At 34.6% G+C, this 13131-nt stretch overlaps 1 protein-coding gene across 5 annotated transcripts in view; it reads left to right on the top strand.

Annotated features, from left to right (window-relative positions):
- Positions 1–13131, top strand: part of ERCC6L2 (ERCC excision repair 6 like 2) — a 154650-nt gene that overhangs the window by 34189 nt on the left and 107330 nt on the right. For all 5 annotated transcript variants that reach the window (XM_077903784.1, XM_077903777.1, XM_077903793.1 and 2 more), the window contains one exon: positions 2338–2762. In XM_077903784.1, coding sequence (XP_077759910.1) covers positions 2338–2762 — 425 coding nt within the window. The remainder of the gene's footprint in view (positions 1–2337; positions 2763–13131) is intronic.

The following is a 13131-nucleotide window of genomic DNA, read 5'->3' as shown; positions in this document are numbered from 1 at the left end:
GCAGAGGACAGCAAACTAAGAGCCGGGGCCAAATCCAGCCTGACACTTGTAGATAAAGTTTTATTGGAACACACCCATGCCCATTTGTTTGTGGGTTCTCTGTCCCTACTTTTGTATTATAAGGGTTAAGATATATAAGCTTGTATAAGATATTTAAGATTGTATAGCCTGCAAGACTAAAGTAATAAATAACTAAAATTTGACTTTTTACTGAAAATGTTTGCCAACAGTTTAGAGAGGTGGTAGCGTGATGGAGGAAAGTTATACATTTTGAGGTAGAACCAGCAAGACTTCCTGATGGGTTGGATATAGGGAGTAATATAAAAAGAAGAATAAGGGCTGGTTAAAGATTTTCTACCATGAAAAGTTGACTAGATGATGATGCCATTTAATGAGATTTGGAAAGACTAGTGCTGATCAAGGTTTAATCATTATCATTTTTTGACATTTTTTTTTCCATTTTATACCTATTGTGTGGTACAGTATTTGATAGGTAATGGGTGTTAAAACATATATGTTGAGGGACACCTGGGTGGCTCAGTGGTTGAGCGTCTGCCTTTGGCTCAGGGCATGATCCTGGGGTTCTGGGATCGAGTACCACATCGGGGACCCACAGGGAGCCTGGTTCTCCTTCTGCCTGTGTCTCTGCCCCTCTCTCTGTGTCTCTCGTTAATAAAGTCTTTTAAAAAAAAGCCATGTATGTTGGATAATAAACACACTAATGACTTAAGTCTTTAAAAATTGGAAGACATTTTCTGGATAGGCAAACAAATCATGTGAAACAAAATTAGGGGTTACTTCAGGTTTTAAGGCTCAAATGGTACTTTTAATAGCATAATGAGTTATTCGTGCTTGAGAATATAGATATACTAGTCATATTATAATCATGAATGCTAAGGGCAGCCCGGGTGGCTCAGCGGTTTAGCACTGCCTTCTGCCCAGGACCTGATCCTGGGGACCTGGGATCGAGTCCCACATCAGGCTCCCTGCATGGAGCCTACTTCTCCCTCTACCTGTGTCTCTGCCTCTGTCTCTCTCTGTGTGTCTCTCATGAATAAATAAGTAAAATCTTTAAAAAAAAATCACGAATGTTATAAAAACCTAATGAGAAATCATCAGAAAGACCTAAGAAACTACCAGTGATCATCTGATCTCAATAAGAAATATATGAGAGGGATCCCTGGGTGGCACAGCGGTTTGGCGCCTGCCTTTGGCCCAGGGCGCGATCCTGGAGACCTGGGATCGAATCCCACATCGGGCTCCCGGTGCATGGAGCCTGCTTCTCCCTCTGCCTGTGTCTCTGTCTCTCTCTCTCTCTGTGACTATCATAAATAAATAAAAAATTAAAAAAAAAAAAAAGAAATATATAGAAATATAATTCTTAGTATTCTTTATATCTGTAGCTATACAATTCCTCTGGAATTCTTGCTATAAGAATTTCCATTTAGAAAATTATTTTTACTTAATTTCCTCTATTGGTATCTTTTAATTACACTAGTTGTATGCCCTAAAGATACTCCCTCCTCCTATTTTCTGAATAGAAAAAAAATAGGAAGCTGTACAATTAATCACAGGACAAATACATAAATAGAAAGAGATCAGATGTTTCAAAGAATGATAGAATTTTAGCACAAAGAGATCTTAGAATTCATCTCTTTGTAAAGAACTGCAACACTTCAAGACATAGAAGGGAAAAAAGCCATTACAAAGCTGCCACTTTTCACTCTGGTTGAATTGGAAATTTCCTTGATTAGTTGTATACAAATCAAGCAACAGTTTAGAAGCAGCGATATTGACAATAAGAAGAAACAGCCGTTTCCAGAGAAAGGAGATGGGATAACTAAAAAAGCAGACAGGAGAATCACAAAAGCATTGCTGTCTAGAGGATTCTTAGTTTATTGTATCATGAATAATATACATAATGTTCATGAATCATCATGAATATCTAAATTTGGTTCTCAACCCTGGCTGTGAATCAGAATGGTCCTTTGAATTCAACAATATCCACCAAACAAAGTAATAAAATCAGGTGCCCATGGCCCATATCCACTTAATCATAATTAGTAGAGGTAGTGCATGTATGAGGAGATTATGATATACAGCCAAGGTGAGAACCACTGGTAATAAATTATATACCCTTTATTTTGCTTGTGATAATAGAACACCTGATAATATATTTTAGGTGGCTATCTATACGTGTTATAATTTATCTTATTTCAGTAATTTGGAAAGGGTATTTGTGTGAGGTACATTTTTTTTTTCTCATAGCAGTGGATAAATACGGGATTACTTTATAAGTTAAATTTGGAAATTTTATTTTCTTCTCTATTATTACAGACATATGGCATCCAGGAGAAAGATGTCTTGCGCCTTCTCCAGATAATGAGACACTTTGTGAAGCAAGCATAAAATCTATCATAGTGGATGAAAATGGGAAGTCATTTGCAATCGTCTTATATTCAGATTTTCAAGAAGGAAAAGTACCTCTTAAAAGACTTGAAGAAGTAAAATCTGTTAAAAATTGCTCCAGGAATTTTATATTTGATGATGAAGATTTGGAAAAACCTTGTTTCCCAGGCCGAAAATTTCCATCATCTGCTGTAGCTTTTCCATTATCTGCAGATGGAGACTCTATTCCTTATACTATTAACAGATATTTGAGAGACTACCAAAGGGAAGGAGCCCAGTTTCTCTATGCACACTTCATCCAAGGAAAAGGATGTATTCTTGGTGATGACATGGGACTTGGAAAAACAGTACAGGTATTTCTTTTAATTACTTTATGATTAAAATTCATGATAGCTATTTTATTATGTATGTGAGTGGATATACAAATCTCTGTTTGTACTCCCAACTCTTATAGTAGCTATTTTTGTGTGTGTGTGTTTCTCACCCACTGATCAGGAAAGTCCTCAAAATCAGGATAGTGTGTAGTCATTATTTCGTCCTCAGCACTTATTTAGTATCTGTGGAATATCTTATTCAAAATAATGTTCTAGTATAACTTGGCTTGATTTTACCTTTGTAGCACTAGTACTAAGATATCAATTATTACTTAAAGTAGTTTAACTTTCTTAGCAATACTGCATAGAAGGAAAATGTTCTGATATCTATTAAGCTACATAGATAGCATGGTTAAATTGATTTCTTGCTGGCCTTTTGTGTATATTGTTTAGAGTTTATCATATTAGAAGTTTCTTAATCTGGGATTGCTGGATCACTAGGAGTTCCACTGGTGGACTTCAAAGAAGCTTCCTAACAATGTGTGCCAGAATTTGTATATTTATATGGTTTTCTTCAGAGAATGTGTATGTTAGTTATCTATTGCTGTATAATAAATTACTCCAAAATTTAGCATCTTATGAGAGTATGCATTTATCATATCACAGTTCCTGTGCGTCTGGAATCCAGATACAGGTTAACTGGGTCCTCTGGCTCCGCCTCTTACAAGGCAGCAGTTGTCTCAAGGTTGGACTAGGGCAGGTTCCCTTTCTGCTAATGCTGCTAACATGGTTGTTAGCAGCATTCAGTTCCCTGTGGCTTGTTAGACTGAGGCTTCAGTTTCTTGTGGACTGTTGATCGGTGAAGGCCTCCCTTGGTTCCTTGCTACATGGGCCTGTTAATGGAGTTTCTTATGATATGGCAGCATGCGTGCTTCATTAGGGAGAGCGTGAGAGGGCAAGAGAGAACACAAGTAGTAGGGAAGTCATGGTCTTTTGTAACCTAATCACAGGAGACAGCCTTCACTTTTGCCATATTTGCTTCTTTAGAAGCAAGTTGATAGGTTCAACTCTTACTCAAGGGGGGGAGATTAAGCAAGGCTGTGTATACCAACAGGTAGGGATTATTGGGAGCCCTGTCAGAAGCTGCTTGTCACAAAGGTTTGCAATTTAAAAGATTGGAGTTAAAACTAGACTTTATATTATATAGTCACTCTGGATTTTCAGGTGTGTTTGTCAAGTTTTTTATTAAATCCTTCTGTGTTTCCTTCATTATAATTGAACTTAAGCTATTTTATTCTTTATGACTGTTAATGGAACTCAAAGGTAAGTGAAAAAACATTTTTTTAAAAAGATTTTGTTTATTTATTCATGAGAGACACAGAAGCAGAGACATAGACAGAGGGAGAAGCAGTATCCTTATGGGGAGCCCAATGGAGGACTCAATCCCAGGACCCCTGGGATCATGACCTGAGCCAAAGGCAGGTGAGTCACCCAGGTGTCCCACTAAGTGAAAAATTAATTTTAGCATTAAAAATAGTCTAGGAGTGCCTGAGGGGCACAGGGGGTAAAGGGTCATACTCTTGGTTTCAGCTGAGGTCATGATCTCAGGGTTGTGAGATCCAGCCCTGTGCCCAGCTTGGAGTCTGCGTCTGTCCCTCTACCTGCTCACATGTGTGTGTGCACTCTCTCTCTCTAATAAATAAATAAAATCTTTAAAAAAATAGTCTAATAATGCAATTATGTGTAAAGCTCTGATGTAAAAGGCTAGAGTAAAAAAACAAGTTTTCAATAATCATAGTGTATCACCATTAGCCATACCATTTGTCCCTTTAAGCCCAGGCATTGCACATAGTTCTAGGCTTGCACGTTGAAGGTGATAAATAATTGTGGAATACACACATTTACTTTCTCAGAAGAATAAATGGCAAAAATAAAGAAAGGAGCCTTTAGGAAATTATCATCTGTGACCAAGGTATATGGATGAATACTAGAGGAAAATAAATAATAAAGCCCTCTGCCATTGTCTTTACATATAGTTTTATTGTTTTTGCCTGTGCTAGATTGTCCTTTGCCACACTTCTTTGACTAGCCAACACCTGTTAATCTGCAAAATCAGAAACATGAAGGTGCTACAAAAAGTGACCTTTTTGGGAACAGTTGGGAATCTCCTCCCACTAAGACTACTAAAAACAATTCAAATTCTTATGCATGTATAAGGCTCAAATTTAGCCTTCATCTCTGAAGTCCATTTTATAAAGGAATTCCCTTTATTTTATGATGTATAGTTTTAAAGTGATTTTACCTCATAATTTTATATTACCTGATACACCAAAATCATTGGAAGGTTTTCAATTATGTTATGAATGTGCTTTGAAAGTCTTGAGGGCTTATCTTCTGAAGATTAGGACATAGTTTCTATGCTAGTTGTGATACTTAGCTGGATTTTTCTGATCCTTGGAGATCTATATCTCTGGTTATTATTCTTATAGCTCAGAGAATAATTTCTACATAAATAGGGAGCTTGAGAGATCATTTAAGATGAAACTTTTATAAATACAATGACTAAACCATTTGAAGAAATGTGGACAATAGTTAATGAGTTTAGTAGATTTTCAAAACAGTAGAATTAGATGAAAATGGTCTATGAAAATTTACTATTGGCATTTATTACCATTGACATTCACCATTTGGACTGCAGTATAATCTTATTCATTTTCCCCCTTTTTTCTGATGTCATCCCTTAAGTTTTCCCCTTCTCACATTCTAACTTGACCATAATAAAAAATGTGGTTATGTACCAAATAAAGTTTGCTTCCCTCATTTCAAATTTTAAAATAAGTTAATTTAGGGAATCCCTGGGTGGCTTGGTGGTTTAGCGCCTCCCTTTGGCCCAGGGTGCAATCCTGGAGTCCCAGGATCGAGTGCTGCGTCGGGCTCCCGGCATGGAGCCTGCTTCTCCCTCCTCCTGTGTCTCTGCCTCTCTCTCTCTCTCGCTCTCTATCATAAATGAATAAATAAATAAATTAAAAAAAATAAGTTAATTTAATATTTTATATTCTTTAAGGGATGAGGATTTTTAAAAGTGCACTTGATCTAGTGACATTGGAAATTATTGGTATCTTGAACAAGAGCTATTTTACTGGAATTAGGGTGGGGGCACAAGCCAGATAAAATAGGTGAAGGCATAGATATGAGAAGTATGTTTACCTCTTTAAGAAATGTGGCTTTGAGGGACACCTGGGTGGCTCACCGGTTGGGCATCTGTCTTTGGCTCAGGGTGTGATCCTAGAGTCCCGGGATCGAGTCCCACATCGGGCTCTCTGCATGGAGCCTGCTTCTCCCTCTGCTTGTGTCTCTGCCTCTCTCTCTCTCTGTCTCTCATGAATGGATAAATAAAAATCTTAAAAAAAAAAAGATTTAAAAGAAATGTGGCTTTGAAAGGAACAAAAGTGAGCTAGTAGTAGCTAAAGGAAGATTTTAAAGCAGTTTCTTTTTTGTAACATTTGGGAATAGGAGGAACTTAAATATTTTTTAAGTGAATAGGAAGGCTCTAGCTGCTTGAGAAGGAGCAGTTGAAATTACAACATATATATAAACATGCATGCGTATATATCATATATGCAGGCCCATGAATACACAGACATAAATGTGCAAAAAATGGAATCACTACTCTTAAAAACTGATTTTTCCCCAAGATCTTATTATAAAACTTTTCAAACATATATAAGAGTTGGAAGAATTGTACAATGAATACCCATATATCTACCACCTAGATTCTTTCAAAATGTCATTATACTTGGCTGTGTCACTTACCTATCCATCCATCAAGCCATGTTTTGTTGCATTTTAAAGTAGCAGACGTTAGAATATCCTATCCCCAAATACTTGAGAATAAGTGTCATTAGGTAGTCAGTATTTATTTATAATTTTTTTTTCATTTTGAAGTAAAATTTACAATGAAATGCACAAATCTTAAGTGTATTCACCGTTCCATGAGTTTTGACCAGTACATATTTCTGTGTAAGCTAAATAAACCATTTCCAGATATAGAATGTTAACTCAAGAAAAAATCATTCTGGGAAGCCCAGGTGGCTTAGCGGTTTAGCGCCGCCCGCAGCCCGGGGCGTGATCCTGGAGTCCCGGGATCATCCCACATTGGGCTCCCTGCATGGAGCCTGCTTCTCCCTCTGCCCGTGTCTCTGCTTCTCTCTGTGTGTGTCTCTCATGAATAAATAAATAAAATCTAAAAAAAAAAGAGAAAAGATCATTCTATTTCTTCCTGGTCTTCCCACCATCCCCAAGAGGCAATCACTGTTGTGCTTTTTTATATCATAGATTAGTTTTGCCTTTTCATATAAATAGGATCATACATGCACTCTGTGTAAGACTTCTTTTGAGACTCATCTCTTTTACTGATTGCATAAGTAGTTTGTTCCTTTTTATTGCTGAGTACTATTCCATTATATAGATGCTGTTTTGTTTATCCTCCTGCTAATGGACACCTGAGCTGTTTCCATTTTTTAGTTTTTATAAATAAAACTGTTAAGAACTCGAACAATCTTTTGTGTATTTTTTTTGAGTCAATAATTAGGAATGGAATTGCTTAGTCATAAACTGATGTGTTCTTAGTTGTATAAGAAATTGCCAAATCTTTTCTAAAGTGTTTGTACCATTCTTCATTCTTGACAAAAATGTATGAAATTATGGTTGCTCCATATTCTGACAAAATTTGATTTTGTCAATTTTACTAGTTTTAGCAGACTTGTTGGTTGTAGGTGTATATAAATGTTTGTATATTTATGTACTTTTTATTCATGAGAGAGGCAGAGACATAGGCAGAGGGAGAAGCAGGCTCCCTGCAGGGATCCTGATGTGGAACTTGATCAGGATCCCAGGATCGTGACCTGAGCCAAAGGCAGATGCTCAACCACTGAGCCACTCAGGAATCCCTTGTTGATGTACTTTTTAAAGGTATAATTGATACACAGTTAAGTGCATACATTTGCAGTGTATGGTTTGCTAATATGCACCCAAGAAATGATAACCATAATACCACAATCAAGATAATGAATGTATCTATCCCCTAGAGGTTTCCCTGTGTTTCTGCCCATGATGTGTTTAACACCAATAATTCATCTACTGTTTTCATTTTTAGTTTTAATTGGACTAAGAAATTAAAATGGGAATGAATGCAAAATCTTAGATTTTTATTAAAATTTCCCAATATTTTCCAGAATTCTCAAATTCATGGAATCTGACAAATTAAGTTAAAATTAAGATTCTCATCATCTTGGATAGGTTAACAGATTGAATTATGAATTCTCATAATTAGGCATATAGTTTTCTTATAATGAAACAATCCATGGATGAATTAAGAGGAAAGCAATAGATTGGGTTTTATATTGTGTCATTTAAATTGTCATATAGTATCCCAAGTATCTGTGTGTGTGTGTGTGTGTTTGAGAGAGAGAGATTCTGTCTTTAATTGTATGATTATAAACAGTAAAATGCATGGATCTAAACTATATAGTTTTGTATATTTAACTTGTATATATATAATATATATATATACACTCTAATAAAATATGGAACATTTCCCTCATTGTAGAGTTTCCTCATGTCTGATTCTAGTCAATACCCATTTGCCTAAACTTTTCATTATTGTCCAGTGCTTGAACTCTGTCATTTGTGAAACATCTTTCTGCCTCCTTTAGTCTGAGTTCTGCATCAGCCATTTTGCTCATGTCATTCTCTTGCTGAATTTAATAACTATTTTCTGCTCATTGGTTTTTTTCCTCAGCCATGCTTCCTCAACTCCTCTCTTTTCCCACTGTGCTCCACCCCCAAATCAACTGGATTTCAAACTGCTGGCGAATACAAATAAGTCTTTCATCTAAACTTCTCCAGTACCTGGCATAGTACCTGACGTGTCATAGGTTTTTATTGAATTTGAATATGTTTTTATTGAATGCATTAATGAATTTTAAGTTAGATTAGGTAATCATGTGTTATAGTTTATATTTAATGATCCCTATGTTAGGCTCTGTGACCAGCATTTTCTGTTAAGCATCTATGTTAATTAAGCATTATTACCCCCATTTTTTGGATGAAAATATGGAAATTTATTGATACATCATGTAAATTGCCCAAGGTCACATAACTAGTATAAAACTGGTTGGTCAAACTCCAAGGTATTTGCCATAACTCCTGCATTACACTGACTTACATAATATGGGTTAGGAATGCAAATTTTTTAGAATATTTTGAAACTAAAAAAAAAAATATTTTAAAAATCAGCACAAGTTTTGACCATTATTTTATAACTATTTTATAATCTTAGATAACATTATTTTATAATCTTAGATGACAGAATTTGTTGAAAAGTCTACTTAATTTATTGCAATATACAAGATTGTATATCGAGATAAGATTATCTCCTTATTTTGGTAGAATGATGCTAACAAAAATAGCTCCTGTTTATTGAATCATTGATATGTATTAGATTGACATTTTACATTTTTTTAAGTTTTTTCAAGAACTAAACTAATGCTGATTATACCTTAAATGCACAAATGTATCTCATAAAACTGTAAGTTATAATTTAAAAAAAATTTTTGAGATGAAATTCACATAACATAAATTAATCATTTTAAAGATACAAGTTGTTGAGTACATTCACAATGTTACACAACTCCCATCTCTCTTTGTTTCAAAATTTTTCATCAGCACAGATCACCCCAGAAGTAAGTACCTTTATTTCCCTGGCAACTGCTAATTGGCCTTTTGTCTATATGGATTTGCCTTTCCTGAATATTTCGTGTAAAAGAAATCATTTTACAATTGTGAGCATTTGTGCTTGGCTTATTTCATTTAGTATGATGTTTTTAAGGCTTATCCAAGTTGTAGCATATATCAGTACTTCATTCTTTTTATGGCTGAGAAATAATTCTATTGTATGTAAATACCACAATTTGCTTATCTATTCATCCTTTGATAGACATTTGGATTGTTTTCACCTTTTGGCTGTTATGAAAAATGCTGCTATCATGTACAAGATTCTGCATGGACATATGCTTTCATTTCTTTTGTTTATATATGTAGTAGTAGAATTTCTAGGTCATATGGTATTTCTATGTTTATTTTTTTGAGGAACTGCTATGGCATTTTCCATAGTGACTGTACCATTTTACATTTCCACCAGCAATGTGTGGAAATGCACACATTTCCTATTTCTGCACATCCTTGTCAATACTTATTATTTTACTTTCTTCCTTATACCCATTCTAGTGCATGTGAAGTGGTATCTCATTGTGGTTTTGATTTGCATTTCTGTAATAACCAAAGATGTTTAACAACTTTCTTTGTGCTTTTGACTATCTATCTATCTGTCTGTCTGTCAGCTTATCTGTCTGTCTTCTTTGGAGAAGTATATTCAAGTTGATATGTAGATTGAATGTTTGTGTCTCCCTAAAATTCATGTGTTGAGACTCTAATCCCCAGTGTAATAATTATTATTTGGAGGTGGGTTTTTTTTGGGGGGAGGGGGTAATTGGGGATGAGATTAGAGACATTGTAAGAAGAGATAGGAGAAAGTTTGCTTCCTCTCTGTTCTTTGTCATCTGAGGATACAAAAAGACTGCAAGCCATCTGCAAACCAGGAAGGGGGTAGGCTCTCACCAGACACCAGATCTGCCAGAACTTTGACTTGAATTTCCTAGACTGTAGAACTCTGAGAAGTGAATGTTGTTTAAACCATGCAGTCTATGGTAATTTGTTATAGTGCCCCAAAATGACTAAGATGCAAGTCCCTCCCCATCTTTAAACTGAGTTGTTTGTTCATTTAACACAAAATTGAGTATAAGGATAGTTAAACTGAACAATGGTATAAAACAAAAATATGAGAATGGTCTTGTTCGGTTATCAGCAATTTTGTGTTAATTACTTTCTTCCAATACCTTGTCTGTCTTTTATGCCTTTGTGTTTCGATGTAAATCAGTTTGTCAAGTTCCATGAACACATCTTTTAGGATTTATTAGGATTATGGAATTCAATTATATTGAATTTATAGAACAGTTTGGGGATAATTAACATGGAGTAATAGATTGAATAATTTAGGTCTTTAATTTCTCTAGGGCTTTATAGTTTTGCAAATGGGCCTTACACACTTTGTTATATGTAATTATAACATACATTTTCAATCTATTGATTTTTTTTAGTGTTAAACTAGTTTTATATTTTTGAGATAAATCCAATTTCATCATGAAGTATTGTTTTTACATTTGCTGGATTTAATTGGCTAATATTTTAAGAATTTTTCCCTTTGTATTTATTATGGATATTGATCTATAGTTTTATTGTATTATGTTTGTCAATTTTGGTATTGAAGTTATGCAGACCTAATAAAATAAACTGAGAAGTGTTTCTTCCTTCTCTTTTTTCTAAAAGAATTGGGTAAAGTTTCTGTTATTTTATACTTAAATATTTGATGGAATTTACTAGGGACATCTTTTGGACCTAGAGTTTTCTTTGAGGGAAGGTTTTTTTTTTTTTTTAATTTTTATTTATTTATGATAGTCACAGAGAGAGAAAGAGAGAGAGGCAGAGACACAGGCAGAGGGAGAAGCAGGCTCCATGCACCGGAAGCCCGATGTGGGATTCGATCCCGGGTCTCCAGGATCGCGCCCTGGGCCAAAGGCAGGCGCCAAACCGCTGCGCCACCCAAGGATCCCAGGGAAGGTTTTTGATAATGAATTCAATTGTTTTAATAGATATGAAGCTATTAAGATACTCAACTTCTTGCTGTGTCAGTTTGGTAAATTGTATTTTTCCAGGAATTTACCAATCTCATCCAAGTTGTCAAATTGACAAAGATTTCCATGGTATTCCGTTTTTAGTCTTTTAGTGCTTGTAGGATCTACGTGATACCTCTGCATTTTTAATGTGAATATTTTATATTCTGTTTTATTCTGTTTTTTAAAAGATTTTATTTATTTGAGAGAGCGAGAGTGAGAGCACATGTACACATGAGTGGGGAATGGTAAAGGGAGAGAGAGATGCAGACTCCCCTCAGAGCAGGGAGCCCTGTGCTCGGCTTTGATCCCAGGATCCTGAGATCATGAACTGAGTGGAAGGCAAACACTTAACTGACTGAGTCACCTAGGTGACCCTCTGTTTTATTCTTAATAGCCCGACAAGGTTTATTGATTTTGTTAACCTTTTCAAAGAACCAACTTTTAGCTTTGTTAATTTTATCTTTTTTTGGTATTTCATTTATTTCTGCAATTATTTCTATTATTTTCTTGCAACTTATTTTGGATATTATTTATTTTGAATATTATTTATTTATTATTTTGCTCTTCGATTTCTAGCTTGTTAAAATAGAATCTTTGGTCATTAATTTCATACCTATCTTCTTATGCCCTATTTTTATATCTGAACTTTGCCTTATCCATATTCCATAAATTTTGATGTATTATGTTTTCATTTTCGTATAATTCAAATTATTTTCTAATTTTTCTTTCTTGATTTTTTTTCTTTGGTTCTTGAGTTATTTTCAAGTGTGCTTGATTTGCCATTATTTTTTCCTAGATATTTCATGATTAATGATTTCTAATTCCATAGTAGTTAGAAAATACATTCTATAAGATTTCAGCATTTTGAAAAATTTATTGAGGTTTTCTTTTCTGGCCCATTTTATTGAACATACTATGTACATTTGAAAAGAATGTGTATTCTGCAGTTGGTTGTAGTGTTCTAGAAATATCAATTAGCAGATCAAGGTAATTGATAATGTTTAGATTTTCTTTATTTTTGGTATTAAATATTGAGAGAGGAAAGTTAAAATTTGGGGGTTTGTCTATTTCTCCCTTTAATTTTGTCAGTTTCACTTTCATGTATTTTTAATTCTGTTATTAGAGTCCTAAATGTTTGTTTATAATCACTACATCTTCAGTGAGGAATTGACCCTGTATTATGAAATCTCTATTTCTGGTAATGCTACTGGAAATCTACTTTCTCTGATATTAAGGTAGACACTTCTATATTTTTATGCTTGCTGTTTGCAAGGTGTCTTCTTTGCAATCCTTTATTTCAAGCTATCTGTGTCTTAATATTTAAAATGTGTCTTGTGTAGCAGAAATAAAACAGAAAGAAAACAAAAAAAAAAACATTAGAAAAGATCAATAAAACCAGGTGCTGGTTCTTTGAAAAGACCAACAAATTTGATAAACATTTAGCCAGAGTCATCAAAAAAAAAAAAAAAGAAAAAGAAAAAAGAGAGTTCTCAAAATCAGAAATGAAAGAGAAGTAACAGCTGACACTACAGGAATAAAAAAGATTGTAAGAGAATATTATGAACTAGAAGAAATGGATAAATTCCTGGAAATGTAGAACTCCCCAAAATTGAAGC

Source organism: Canis aureus, chromosome 1 (assembly GCF_053574225.1).
Source record: "Canis aureus isolate CA01 chromosome 1, VMU_Caureus_v.1.0, whole genome shotgun sequence".
NCBI lineage: Eukaryota > Metazoa > Chordata > Mammalia > Carnivora > Canidae > Canis > Canis aureus.
Note: the sequence above shows the minus strand (reverse complement) of the source record. Positions and strands in the feature narration are given on the sequence as shown.